At 45.2% G+C, this 15696-nt stretch overlaps 1 protein-coding gene across 2 annotated transcripts in view; it reads right to left on the bottom strand.

The window, feature by feature from the left end:
* Window positions 1–14036: 14036 nt before the first annotated feature.
* Window positions 14037–15696, bottom strand: part of GLTPD2 (glycolipid transfer protein domain containing 2) — an 83038-nt gene continuing 81378 nt past the window's right edge. For both annotated transcript variants that reach the window (XM_085639347.1, XM_085639346.1), the window contains exon 4: window positions 14037–15363. In XM_085639347.1, the coding sequence (XP_085495473.1) occupies window positions 14838–15363 (526 nt within the window). In that variant the 3' untranslated portion in view covers window positions 14037–14837. The remainder of the gene's footprint in view (window positions 15364–15696) is intronic.

Below are 15696 nucleotides of genomic sequence, written 5' to 3'. Positions count from 1 at the left end.
TATATATATATATATATATATAAATTCACTGAAAAAACCATAGGTTTCACACACGTTATAGTTAGCAGGACATTTCACTCGTGAAAAACCAATGAAATTCCCCCGTTATAGTTAGTGCAGGCAACTATAACTCTCGCGACCGCAATCCTCTGCTGATGACGTCAGATATTACATCACTGTATTTAGACACTTATTTACCCATGTCTTCCTCCATTAATTTTTAGCTATACATATATTACAAATATTTTTTTTTCAGAAAAACACATATGTCATCATCGATGTAATATCTGACGTCATCAGCAGAGGATTGCGGTCGCGTGAGTTATAGTTGCCTGCACTAACTATAACGGGGGAATTTCATTGGTTTTTCACGAGTGAAATGTCCTGCTAACTATAACATGTGTGAAACCTATGGTTTTTTCAGTGAATTTATATATATATATATATATATATTAGAAGATTTTGTAAAAATAAGATGGTAATCCACTGTAAAATTTATTGGAATTTGCAATATTTTGCAGGTAGTCTGAATCTCCCAACAAAGGAAACTGTTGCATTTTTGCTACTAGTCGTTCAGACTTTTTTTTAAACTTATTTTCAAACTACCTGCTAAGTATTGGGCCTGTCTCATTTCCTGAAAAGTTTTTTTTTTAACTTCCAGGAAATGATAGAGGTTGGGATCACGTTTGCCAGTTGCACTGTTGAAGGAGTTATGCCATCCCTTGATCCCATTGTTTGCCATTGCTGCTCCCGCTAAGCAGGTCGAGTAGCAGTTGCACTATTCAATGGGAAAACTTGGCTTGCTTCTGTGACCCGACCTGCTTGGATGGCCAATTCATGTATCTTCAAAATAATTTAGAAGGGAGCTAATTTCTCCTCTTTTTGGGCAAAATATTACAATTGTACAGTTGCTGAATAGAAGTCACCCACACATTCTGGAGGTACGATACACAAAGCTGTTAATTTTCTGAGTTCAAATTGTAATTTCCTGCTTCAGCAAAGAGTGCTTTTTAAAGTGTTTTCTAATATGCCTGGGAAAAGTGCATAAAAAACAAGACTGAATTTGGTTATAGTTTAACAATAGTATGGGGCTAATTACGATGGCGGTCGGACGAGTGTCCGAACGCCATCGCAGCGTGTTGGGAACCGACCGACATGTATTCGGCAGTTCCACCCACTCACTGAAGATGCGACCGCCTTGTAGGCGGCACAGAAAAGGACCGCACCACAAGCTGCAGTGGAAAAGGGGATGTTTTGAAACATCCGTGCCCATGTGACAGGCACAATATGGTGCCTGGCACACAGTGCATGGATGTTTGGGGGGCACCACAGGTGGCCCCCCGGGCCTCATAGCCGATGCCCTGGGGGGCCGGGGGCTCTGCTAGGTGTCTCCAAAATCCCTTTCCAGCAGCCTTTCCCTCGTGGTTTGACCACCATGGAAATGTTGTCAGAAAGGAACATCATAATCCCTATGGCAGGCACCGCCCCTTTTGTAGGGACTATGATCTGACCGACGGTCTGACGGGCTCCTTGAGCCCTTAGGAAGCATCGGTCGGTCCCTCTGACCGATGCGGTGTGACCAATCGCATCATAATGATCTGTTGGATGCTGGTGGGACTACCACCGACGGCCTGTTGGTGGCAGTGCCACCGGCATTCTAATCAGCTTCTATATAATCCAAAATCAATTATTATTTTTCAAGAACCTTTATTCGTTGTTTTTGATTCCATTACGGACAAAAAATCATTGTAGGTTGAGGATTGCTTGTCATGGAGTGAACCATAAATTATCAGGACAGCAGTATGATTAACGTTAGCATGGATTATGCAAGTTCTGACAAATGGATGGGGTGTAGCTTTAAAGGTGCCATCCATCATCCAGATTTCACTGTTTTCAAGGGTTACAGTGTTAAAAAGGACAGAGACGATGAGAATACATTTTAACGGCGTTGATTATCATTAAGATGGAAAGGTTAATGGCTGAAAGACTGTTCATTCAGGGGGAATGTTAATGTCAGAGAAGGAGTAGTTGAGATTTACTCTCCTGTTCTGTACGTTGCACCATTTGTCTTTCATTTGGAAGAGTGGGAACTACTCACAATGTGAATTGTGATGTTCTCAGTGACCTCCCTCAATATGGAGCCACAGGGTTTATTGGAGGTGTCACCAAGTGTATTAATGTTCTGCACATTCTCACTTGCCTCCAAGTCCATTGCAGAGACTGAGTGGGTATGTACACTTGCTCTCTCAATGATATCACCAAGTATAGCCGCTCTGCCTTTGCAACATGTTGAGAAGTACAGTAGACACCTACAATGACTTATGGGCTCAGTAAGTCGCTCCTTACAATAAAGATACCCCCTATATTTGAGAAGCTTATGTCCTCTCTTAGAACGGATGGATGCAGCTTGGCCTGCATTATCATTGATAATTATCTGAAAGAATGAAACATGAAAATATGTTGGTACTATGTATTGAAAATGTTTTCCATGCTATGCTTTATTCTGGGGAAAGAATTAAAAATAAGATGAATTTTTATGTCTTAAATTATTATTTTTAAATGTACATTTTTGCAATTCTGTTTGAGAAAATATGTTGAAGGTGGCTTTGATGGAAATATTGTTATCTTTTTATTTTCGAATGGAAGTGAAGAGGATTACTTCTTGTAAATGAGCACTGGTGTTTGGCAGAGAAACGTGTTGTGAAGGCTTCTTTTTACAGTATTTGGGCTGGTTTCTGTTTACTATTTGTATGTTGGTTTCCAAAATGATTGAAATATAAATGATAAAGAAGTTTACAGTTGTTTGAAATATGGAAGAAACTCCAGTGTAAAGAAAAACTCTTCCTATACATTTAAATGATTGTTTGTATAAAAAAACAGTTTTAATTTCTCCTTTAAGGAACATAATGATAGATACTCATTTTGTCAAAACACAGAATCAATGTTTTTTAAAGGTGCCAATGAGGATAACTTATCCTATTAATAATGTACGTATTTTTGACAAATACAAATAATCTTTTTTAAATAATAAATATTCAAGATAAAAAATCCAGTGAAATTATAATGAATTCTATCCCTAATTATACTTGCATTTGACGATAGGTGGCAGTGTGAAAGCGAACTGAGTGAAACATTTGGTCTCGTTCAGTGAAATGTGTAAAATCACCTCAGTGGTTAATGACATACTGTGGGCAAAATGGTGGACGTCTGTTTACATACTGTTTTTGTGGTGAAAACATCATTTGTAACAAAATATGTTTTGTAAAAAGTGTGTATTTTATATTGAAAGCCTGACTGAACTATTCATTTTAGATGTGTATTATGTTTATGCTTTTAATTTTGACCTTCTCATCTTTCGTGAGCCGCCATTTTGGTAGGAGCATTTTTACCATACATCAAGAAACATTATATTACACTGGTAGGTGCAAACTGAACATGTGTTGCATGATAGGTAATATTGTACATTTGTGTTGTCTTGCGCTGTCCTGCATAGTTGTGCGATGCAATTTGTTTTTTAACTTGCGCTACGCAAGTACATATGTAAGTTTGTGTGGTAAAGGTACTTCCAGTGTTATCCTATGTGTATGCGTGATAAAGGCATGCATGGTAAAGACATTCTTGGTAAAGGCATGCATGGTAAAGGCATGACATACATTCTCACCCGGGTAGGTCTTTAGTAGCCCTGTCACCCATGCACCAGCTCACCTCGGGCTCAGTGGCATCTCTTTCTCATTTCAATGAGCACAATCTACCCCTGAAAATGAAAGCACGAATTCTGGGTAGAAAATGCAAATGTATGGCTGGTCCACAGTGCTATATTCAAGCCTAAGCACTAGGGGGCGTATTTATGCTACTTTTGTGACTCTCCGGCAGCGTAACTCCTCAAATCATATTTATGATGTCATGCAAAGCTACTGTTCGTGGCTCTGAATGGCCTCATGGATATGTAGTAAGGCAACGAAGTACAAATCGTTGCTTTGCCTTAATCTGCATTAGGGAGGCCTCCCATGGGCGTTGTGGTGTGTTTTCCCACGCAACACTCATGGATTTTGATGCTTCCTATTTTTGTTTTTGTTTCATTTATGTTATTTGTTTTCTATTTAAGCGTTTAGCAATTTTGAGCCAATTTTGAATCCAAATGCACAATCTTAGGTCCCAACTTTGTTGTGCTCAATATTTCACTTTTGAGGAAGTGTGTGTGGACTTTCTCCCTCTACATGGACCTTGAGTCAACAAAACACCATGGGCAGCAGAAGTGAAAGCAATCCACTACACCATGGCAGGAAATGACATCACATGACCTTTGATCACCCATTAATATCACAAGGAAACATATGAGCTTTGACCCTGATCACATGACATGAAGTGACATCACTGAGGTCAAATTACCAAGTGCAGGATTAAATCACAAAATGATTACTAAAGCAGATAAACAAATGCTTTGTTACTATCTACATAGGAACAACCACACTGTCCTAGCACAGCCCAAGCCGGCAGTGTTATTGCTTCATATTGTTGGTTGCAGCTGCATCTGCCATTATCGCAGCACCAGTCGACCTGGGTGAAGTTTTAATTATTCTGGAGTAATTTTGTTAATTGTGCATTACTCTTTTGACACAAGATTTTAGAAAATTATGTGATTCCACCCGTTTGTGTAATTATGAGTAACCTGGAACAGCAATCCTGTCCCAGGAGCATGGGGATATCAAATTTAGCAAGCACGAGCGGATACTGACTGCTTATGTTTATGTACTCTTGATTTTAGCACTATTTTCTTAGTGCAAAATGCATCCTTAGGTCCGTTTTGGATGCACGGTGCAAGTAAATAGCACTAATTCCTAGGTTAAAATCCTCAATTAATTCTGCAGAATCTCATGCAAATTTGCTGTATTTTTATGCTTATAGGCAACAGCGAATGACGTAAGTTGCGCCCCTTCCTTCGTCACAGGAGCAGCCTTAAATGCTCCAATAGGGCCACGTGAGCCCATCACACTCTCGTCATGGTTACGCAAAGCGTTAAAAGTCCTGCGCCTCCTCCCCATGGACAAGCGTGTCCCTGACTACAGAGGGTGCAACCCCCACATGTGTAGATATGGCCTGAAACACAGAGGGCGGGCTCCCGAGGCTTCACTTCAGCCGCTCGGTGCAGCTTGCGTGTGTGTAGAGTGGGGTACCCGACCAGCTTGTCTGGGGACCGACGTGTTTGCTATTCATCTGGTGATGGCCGATGATCCACCCCTGTCAGGCTGTAAGAGGGGGCTGCCCTAGGTGTCACCAAGCAGTTCGGGACACCACAAGGTTTATCCCAAGGACTTTCTTCCCACCTTTGCCACCATCATCTGGTAACCTCCCGCAGCCTCAAGGCCCACCACATTGAGAACAAGTTTTGCTTCAACTACCCAGCGGTGGTTTCTTTGTGAGGACGAGGGAGAAATTGGCAGCATAGAGGACTGGAGCAGGGGCTGACTGGACAGTTTAGCCCGGGCTGCCTGGCTTATGACAGCCATCCTGACATGCGCACTTTGCAGCTCTCCAACCCAGGTGTCTTAGACAGCAGGGTGTAGACTAAGCACACGTTCCAGGGCCTGAAGGAACGTCCATCCAACCCACTCCATTCAATCCTAGCGCTTCTCTCATGCTGGTTAACAGCATGAGAGCAGCGTCTGGATTGGTTAGGGGAGCTCTTCATGCATCAGACTGCATGAGAACACAGAGGACCATCTTATTTTATTTATTAGAAATGTGTACTGCATGTAAGAGTAGTGGTTATGTTTCGTTTTGGAGTTAGTGGTTATGTTTTTATTTGAGCCTTTGGAGGGAGGGGGTGTTTTATTTTGGGCTTTTGAAGTGGGGGGGGGGGGGTTGAACTAACCAGTGCACTCTCCTAATACACAAGTTTGATGTCTAATGTCCAGGTCCATCCCCCTTGCGTAGACTTAGTTACAAATGCGTTGCCGAGTGCCCACATTGCACAGGTAAGTAGCGACTGCCGCTACAGTAAAGTGGCGGGGGAGGGGTTGGATTTTAAAAATGAAATGAAATAAAAAGACGTACCTGCCACGCCGCTCCTGCAGCCGGCCGCCTCGTTGCTCCTCTTGTCCCGGTAGTGAATGGGCTTCACTGCACAGACTCCCCACCCAATCCAGATGCTGCTCTCATGCTATAGCTAGCATGAGAGCAGCGCCTGGTTTGGCCTGAGGGGGAGGGTTTAATGCTGGCTCAGGCACAGGAACTCTGCAGCTTTTCTCTAACCCGGCTGCACAATACAGCTGGGTTGGAGAAACCTAAGTTGGCATGTCTATTTGGCCGGCCATCCGGCCAAACTGACATGCGCACTTATAAGTGCATACCACTCCTCCCTACTGCTGACGTGAAGCTCATCAGCATGGCCCGCCTCCGCCAAGGCACTGCCCCGTACTGCAGACATGACCCTCCCTCGCCTTAACCTCGGCTGGCAATAAAGTAAAAAAAAAAGGTTTTATTATCATTTTATTTTTCAGGGGGGCGATGCTCCTCTGCCGTAGCAGAGGAGCTGCCCCTGGGGAATATATGTTGTCATAAATGTTGCCACAGGTTCTTTACACCTCCCCTCACATTATCTATGTGTCCCATATGTCCTCTAGATACTCGCCTCCTAGACCACCTCGCTCCTCCTTTTCTCATCTTGTTGCCATCCCATTGTCTCACAGAGCACAGGGGGTGGTCGTTACTTTCCTCCATTATTGCTCAGGTTTGGAACAGCCTCCCCTCTGCCATCAGTGCTGGATTGAACCTCACCGATTCCGTACCCTCCTGAAAACCCAACTTTTCCAACAGTAGCCACCAGGCGCGCAACGCCCATAGGGCTCAAACGGCTTTAATCCCCCCCCTGTCGTGTGTGTCAGCCCGGGATGAGACAGCTTCCGGGGCACACTCGCAGCCGCACCCGAGTACTTCACAGGTCTTTAAAAGACCATTTGCTTGTTAAAGACGTTGTTTTTCACCTCTTCCAGAGCCCCCGTATCTCCACTCTGACTATTGCTTGAAAAATTAGACCCCCCCCGAAATTTTTTCTTAGCCCCTCCCCCCCTCCAAAATGTGGCTTTAGTTGCGCCTTACAGGTGCCGCGCCGGGACACCTCTGAGTATTGGTGCGTTTATAAAAATGAAAATCAAAAGACAACATCATGGATTTTGTAGTTGTGTTTTCCTTTCCCACAGCATTGCTACTGGTCGTGCTCACAGCCCAGTTGGCTCCACAGGGCCTACCCAGCAGAAGCTCACTTTTAACCTGTTTTGATTTTTAAACACATACAGGGTGAGCTGCCACTCCGGATTGGAAATACAGATACTGTTGAATGAGGCAACAACCAGAATTATTTGTTTTTTCCATAATTGATTTTTGCTTTGCGTTTTTCAAGCTTCCAAGACTCCCACTCTCTCTGTAAGGTGTCAGACTCCAGGCTGGTCTGGGAACCCAAAGCAGCCCTGGTAAATGTTGTCAGACCAGCCCGCGTACCGAGCGCAGTGAACGAGCCTGACCACTACAAGGAATGTATGGTGGGGGTGCTCCCCCACGAAAATTGTGGGCAGAACAAAAACAGTGCATTTTACAACTCGTTTTTCATTAAATATTGAATTGTACTAGCTTCTAAAGCATAGTAAAGGATGACCTTACTGTGCACCAGGATACGACAATCTTTGTTGGGGCCCTTCAATGAGTCCCTCACTGTCACCCACTGGTAGTGCTCCTCATCTCTCCGTAGCCCCTCTCTCACAAGTATTTCATTTGTTTTATAGCGCCTCTCCTACCAGTGTAGGGAGTCAGAGCACTTTACATCTCACACATACAGAGACAATGAATCATATGTGTGTAATCGGTGTATAGTAAATGTTACATAAGACAAAAGGGACTACAAGGTGTCGGGTTCACATTCCGTCCATACTGGTAGGCATTTGTAAGAATGCTTGGTCCGGAGAAGCACAAATTCAGGATGCAAAACGTAAGACAGTGGTTAGGGTTTGTTTACTAATAAGAATATTTTTTCTAACCAAACAAACCCTTTATAGCAGCATCAGGATAATGAAAGACTGGGAAAAAACGTAACTTTCTAGCCTGTACCATGCAGTTTGCATGCAGCTCTTTGGCAGTTCATTGCTCACGGTGCTAGATTACGATTGCAACTTATGAACTGCACAGTAAAAAAAGAATCTCTGTAACTAAAGCAGTATTTTAAACAAAACGTCATGATTTATGTTGTTTAAAGACCAATGGTCTAAATAAACTTACTTTTTGAACTTGAACTTGTCTAAAGCAGTAACCCACTGAGCGATCCACATAAAATACAGTTCTGTGATGCAGCAGGCATAGTAAGCATCTGTGCTACCTTATATGAGTCAAAACAACCACTAGACAAAACTCAGATCTCTCCCCAGCAGGAAGATTAATCACCAGAATTATCCTGACACTTTTATCGCCTATACGCGGCACCACCAGCATAAATATAAAACTGAAACTGGTCGCACCTGCACCCAGTCACCACTTACCACTGGTAGGTGCCTGACACTGTTGGTGGCTGATTCTAGTGGCTGCTGGTGGCTGGCCTGGGCTTGGCAGCTTGCCTGGGCCTGGCTTTGAAATCTGAGGAGAGGCTGTGTGTGATGGGGTGAGGGAGGGATGAGAGAGCGAAGAACGGGGCGGCAGGACAAAATAATCATAACGGGGCCATCATTGGTATCGCTTTTGCATGCTACTACAGATTGATGGCCCTGTAAGAAAGGGGTGTCACCCGGTGTTAATTTTGTATCTTTTCACACACAAAAAAGCAGTTTAGTGTGCCTGGGAAGCCTGGCTGTCCCCACGAGACTGGAAACAAACGTGCGTGCTGAGCGGATTATGCTTGCCTGCTGATTTTGATACTGGACTCCGATATTGCAGCTCTGCTGAAAACCCAGAAACAAAACCGGCCCTCACCCTTCCAGCCTCCCAGGGAAACGCCCGATACCCCTATAGCCACTCCGTTCTTGGTCAGACTCTTAAGGAAGGACTCCGACCTATCAACAAGCACCAGGTTTGAGTTCTGCCAAGCATCCTTCTTTACTTGTGACTGGAAGGTTACTGCCTCTCTCCAACTTGGTTGGCTGTGCTGCTGGAGAAGAATGTCCAAACCAGTAACAGCCTGGCACTCCTGAATCCCAAGTGCCGATGCTCTATGCTTTCTAGGAGAAGCATTAGCGTAGCCTTACTCCAGATATATGTTTAATGAGTCTACTATGGATTTCCATCTACACAATGTTCCTGTGCAATTTTTTCATTTTTTGATTGAGGAAGACAGCAAAAGATTGCTTTGCCGAATTTTAGGCGTTTTTAAACTACCCGATTTGTATATTTTATTTTGTATGATTTTGCATTTCCCCTGTTTTTAAAATTCTTGACCACATACTTGCACGATAAAATAGCTGCTCTGAAGCTAAAATGCACCGCTATTTTGCGGGTTACACTTCACTCCAGTTACACTCTGAAGCCAGGCGGCGGCCATCTTATTACAGGCGAGGCACGCCGGAAGGCGATCCGGGCGCTCTAGGCGTCACAAGGGCTCCGCCCGCGCATTTAAAAGAGGCCATGGCGACGCGCAGCGGTCACGCGCAGCGGGATCGCCGGGTCAACGCCGGAGTTACGCCAGAGTTCAGCCCGTCTGCGCCCGTCCGCGCTGAGGACGGGCTACAGGGCGGGCCGAGTAAGGGGAATCTAGAGCTTTCCTTCAAGGTAACTCACTCATATAACATCCAAGATTTGCTTGCTATGAAACCTAGCTCGCTCTCCTGTCATCATAGACATACCCCGGAAGCTCTCCGGGAAGGATATTTATGTGGTACATGCAGGTCTAACTTATCCACTATCCCCGAATTTAATAACAATGTTCACTCTCCTCGCCAACTGCTTAATGAGGCCACTGCTGAGAAAGGCTATTTGATCAACGCCCGTTCCATCATCAAAAATAACATCTACTTTCACGATTTCGTGACAGCTAGGAATCCAGCATGGGTTTTTATCACGGAGACTTGGGCCACAGACACATCGGGACATGATCTCCTCCTAGCCATCCCAGAGAACTATGCCCTACAGAGATTAGACAGAGTTAAACGTAGAGGTGGCGGCCTAGCTATCCTTCACCGGTCTCATCTCACTTGTAGAACTAATGCTCTGTCAAAACCACCAGACCCCTTTGAGGCCCTTCATTTCTGTATTTCATCATCACCATCCTCGTCATTCTCAGGGATTCTGATGTATAGGCCCCCTGGGCTGAGATCACAGTTCAGCAGTGACCTGTTTAGATTATTAGAACCTTACGCAGGCAAACCGCACTTCACCATACTAGGGGACCTTAACTTTCATCTAGAGGACATCACAACTAAAGATACTATATCCTTGATTGATCCTCTAGATGCTTGCGGTTTCACACAGCTGGTCAGGGAACCCACACATAGAGCAGGCCATACGCTGGATGCAATTTTTTCTAATGACTCCCGGATCATGACAGGCCCACCGGAACAGCTAGTTTGGACTGACCACTTAGCAGTACCTATCGTACTTACCACCTCTAGTATAGAGTTTCCCATGAAGGAGTTTTCTTCAAGAGAATGTAAGCGAAATTACAAAAATATCTCTAATGAATCCCTGGCCCCGTTTTTCGGAACCTTTTTCTTGACTTCAGACCCAGAGAAGGCAGCCTCGGAACTAGCCAACTGCATTTCTGGGGCTGTGGATATTTTAGCTCCTGCCACCCCTAGGTATGCTGCGAGGCGTAAACCCTCTGCCCCGTGGTTTGGGGAGCAACTTAGGCTGATGAGACAAGGATGTAGAAGACAGGAAAGACAGTGGAGGAGGACATGGGACACTAAGGATAGAGAGCTGTACAAAAGTTCCCTTAAGATTTATAAGACCTCAGTTATCAAAACCAAACAAGACCACTTCTCCAACATTACTACATCCTTGACATCATCGAGGGAACTTTTCAAAATCGTAGATTCCCTCTGCTCATTACAGACACCTGATCCTATAATAGGCTCTCGGGAGCTCTGTGACAACATCTCAAGCTTCTTTCACACGAAAATTGTAGACATTTCCATGCAACTGGAAATACAGAGGAAGCGTCTGGGAACACATATAGCCACGGATCTGTCAATTTTAGAAACATGGTCAAAGGATCCTGACAAGACCCTTACCAAATTCCCTCCTGTCACTCTGGAAAATCTTAACCTCCTGCTGAATAGGACGAAGTCCTCCTCTCCCTTGGATCCATGTCCGCTTAAAACTCTGAAGGAATGCAGGGACACCTTCCTTCCCTACACCTTGGAGGTTATGAATAGGGCTTTACAGCACGGTGTATTTCCCTCGGCTTGGAAGAGGGCCATCGTCAGGCCGTTACTGAAGAAACCCTCTTTGGATCCTGCAGTGCTAAAAAACTTTAGACCTATTTCTCTTCTACCTGCCCCAGCCAAAATGCTTGAGATGCACCTGAACCATCATCTGTCTGCCTTCCTGGACTCCTCTGGATTCCTTGATCAGACTCAACATGGTTTCAGAAAACTACACAGCACAGAGTCTGCACTCACTGTTGTGACCAACAACATCAGGATGAATGTAGACAAAGGACAGACCACGATGCTGGTCCTATTGGATCTGACCGCTGCATTCGACACCCTTTCTCCCTCAGTCTTAACATCTCGACTGAGGGAGTTGGGGGTGGAGGGGCCCGCCCTTAACCTTCTATCCTCCTTTCTAGAGCTTAGGGAGCAGAGGGTCCAAATGGGCAAATACCTCTCCCCTGTAAAGTCCTTGCAATGTGGGGTGCCACAAGGGTCGGCTCTAAGTCCGACCCTATTCAACATCTATGTGGCCCCACTTGCTAGACTAGTAAGATCTCAGGGGATGGAGGTAGTGTCGTATGCAGACGACACCCAGATCATGGTGTCCCTGCCACGGTCTGTCAGCACCACAGCGTTCAGCTTCAGGAGTTGCATGCAATCGGTTGCCGATTGGATGACGCTCAATTCCTTGAAGCTGAATGGCGACAAGACCGAGGTGCTGATATTCGGAAAGGACAGGGACGCCTGGTCGAGTGAATGGTGGCCGCCATCACTGGGAACCTGTCCGACCCCTTCACAGTCGGCAAGAAACCTGGGGATCATCTTTGACATTGAGCTGGCCATGAACCTACAGATCAATAGAACTGTAGCTACCTGCTGGGGAGTTCTAAAAATCCTTCGCAGAATAGCTCACTACTTATCCCCGCAGGCAAGAAAACAAACAGTGGTAGCATTGGTTGGATCTCGCTTAGATTATTGCAATGCGCTATACACTGAGATTAACAAGGGATTGGTACATCGCCTGCAAGTAACACAGAATGCAGCAGCGAGATTTGTTCTGGACCTTCCTTGCTCCGCCTCCGCCACATTAGCCCGGAAGAATCTTCATTGGCTACCCATTGAGTAACGCATCTCTTTTAAAATTACTTGCCTAGTCCATAAGGCTCTTACAGCAGGACCAGCCGACGGACTGGGATCTCTGCTTTCTAACTATGTACCCAGCAGATGTCTCAGATCTTCTCAACAGAACCTCCTTGTTATCCCCCGCACTAAAAAGACAAGATGGGGAGGTAGAGCCTTTGCATCAGTGGCCCCCCGACTATGGAATGCTCTCCCCTGCGAGCTCAAGGCCCTTTCATCCTTGCCCCTCTTTAAGAGAGCTCTCAAGACCTGGTATTTTGGGAAAGCCTATTACTAAGCATTGCATGGTTATTCAATATATTATGTTAGGCGCCTTGATGCCCATTGGGCTGAGTTATGCGCGTTATAAATTTATTTTCATTTCATTTCATTCATTTCATTTCATTTCTCTGTGTTCGTTGAACATGTCTCAAAAACAACTCTATCTCTACGCATTGGTAAGGAGGCTAATGTCGTGTAATGCTCTTCCGAACTGAGGAGGCTTGTGTAATAGACTTTCTCTTTGTGTCCTGGCCCTTCTTTCCTCCTCCTCTTCAGTGACCTGTCTGTCCCTCAAGTCTGATTGAACCTGGTCTTGTGCAATATTATTCTCTACTATTGTTGTGTGTCCTTCAAACTCTCTAGTACCACTCACCTTCTGAACAGCCTACCTTACTGGCTCGGCCTTTGCTACCAAAAGGCTGAGTTTCTTGTTTAACTTGAAGCGGTGCGGTGTAAGCAGGGGGTAGTAGTCCACAAAGTAGAAATGCACCCAGTTTCTGGGGAAGCCCTCTGATTGATCAAGGTGTAACCCCCCCTTCCACATACGTCCACCCATTAAATGATCACTCTCTTAAGATTCGCTTGTTTGACCCTAATTATTGATGATAACAGTGGCTTCTCACACGTGAACTCTGCTCATGCTGCAGCTCTCCACACCCCTGGAATCAAGCTATCCTGGCTGAAGAGGGGTGAAACCCCGAAACCGGTCCCAGGATGCTTGTTTCCAGTCCAGGGAGGACCTGGCTTGGCAGTTCGGGCTGGACTGTTCCCATGAGGCACAGGGTCAAGACTGATTTGCATATGGCTGGGTTCAAACTGGAATGGCATGGTGAGCAAAAAAACGATGGATTTAGGCCCCGATCTCTGTACTGGGGTGAATGTATGACCTTGTTCTGCATTCTGTCCATCAACTGTTGTTTTTGCATTTGTCACCCCGAGTGGGCCGGGTATGCTCAGATGTGAGTCCCGTGCTCTCCATGCCACTGGAATCAAGCTATCCTGGCTGAAGAGGGGTGAAACCCCGAAACCAGTCCTAGGATGCTTGTTTCCAGTCCAGGGGGGACCTGGCTTGGCAGTTCGGGCTGGACTGTTCCCATGAGGCACAGGGTCAAGACTGATTTGCATATGGCTGGGTTCAAACTGGAATGGCATGGTGAGCAAAAAAACGATGGATTTAGGCCCCGATCTCTGTACTGGGGTGAATGTATGACATTGTTCTGCATTCTGTCCATCAACTGTTGTTTTTGCAGCTAGGAGGAACTGCAGTACAGAAGTAAAGGAAAAGAATAAGTGAACAGGTTATTTTTTAATGAATTGAGGTAGATATGAAAGAAAAAGAAAGTAAATATTAGCATACATACAGAATGTCTTTAAGGTTTGTATTGCCTGTGAACATAACATAAATTAGGTGGCATTTGCAGTTGGATTCAGATTTTCTTCCAGCAGTCCAAGGGGTAGGTGTGAGATTCCGGTAGGTTTAGTCTAACTACACATTCTTTCATCAGCTAAGACTCAGATCGCTTCCACCGTTTGACCTCACCTAATATGGCAACTCCAGGTGCCAAGTTCAACCCCATTGCTGTTCCACCCACCACTGAATTTTGTCAATATTTCTCATATCCTGTTTGTCTATTTATCCCGTGTGGCCCTCCTGATATTCTGTGAAACGGATTTATTACTCAGCTTTTCCAGTTAGGTTCAGTAGTGACCGAGGTAAATATTAAGTGTTGTGCAGAACCAAGTTAAACCTATTCTTTATACCAACTTATGTGTATCATGTTCCTCAATTGTAGATTGTATGTTCTTTTTCTATTCTGTATTGCATAATTTCACACACTCCATCCAATATTCTTATCTCTCACATGATTCTCATATCTCCTCTAACAGGTGGTGTGCACTAGTACATTGTTGTACTGGCTCTACCTACTATGTTATGTGCCCCGGCCAATCAATGTTTGCCAATAGTAATCAATCAGCCGATTGTAGTAATGATATATGCTCTTTCTGTGATTTAATTTTGTTGTATGTCCACGCTCTTCTCTTTGTCTTATTGCTTCTTTAAGCTTCTATTCTTCCCCAAAAGTTATATCAAGGCAAATTCAACATGCCATGTGCTGTGTATACCTCCTGTGTTATATTGTACACCCTGACGATTGCCTTCACTGTCGTCATTAGCACCATCTGGGCCTCCTGTTCCTCTTGCACGCAGACGATGTCGAAGAGCGTCCGGCGTGGTGGAAGTGCCAGGAAGGCTATGGCCGCTGCTTGTCGGATGAACCAGCTGTGGTGACGTGCCAGGGCCTCCTCATACGCATCGGCGCACATGTCAGAGGTACTATCCTGGTCCGTGCTGGTGGCTAGTTTGTAGAGGAAGAGTTCTAGCCACTTGAGTGCCCGGTGGAGTCGCAAGAGTGTGCGACAGCCTGATGGTGTGCGGTCGCTGGGCAGTTCCTTGAAGTTGACCACATTGTCCTGCAGTTCGTACTTCACCATGGACTCCAGGGTGTGGTACTCATCGGAATGCTTGCCCGTGCGGTAGCTGTGCATGATGTTGATTTTGGTGATGGTCTCTTGGGATATGAAGCCAAATACAGTACCAAGTGCATCCATGAACCTGGGGGAACAAATAAAGGCATGTCAGTGGAGACTGGGACATGGCTCGGCTCTGTCAGCAGTGTCACTGAACTAAGACTCAAGGTTCAGGGAGCTCTGCATCATTCCCTGGACAGGATTTTACACTTTATCTTGTGGGGAATCATATGAACCACGAGAAGAATGGAAGCCAGCATTAGCTGCGTCAATCGCTGTCATAAACCAACCATCTGGCGGCAATCCCTTCTAAAATCAGTAGCCACAAATGCCATGTCTGAACTCAAGAGGTCTTGAGAACTCACCTCAAGCGGACCCCAGATTGTGTCTGCCTATGAGGGTTCATCTCACCTTCATC

Source organism: Triturus cristatus, chromosome 12 (assembly GCF_964204655.1).
Source record: "Triturus cristatus chromosome 12, aTriCri1.1, whole genome shotgun sequence".
NCBI lineage: Eukaryota > Metazoa > Chordata > Amphibia > Caudata > Salamandridae > Triturus > Triturus cristatus.
This window is presented reverse-complemented; position numbering and strand designations above follow the sequence as displayed.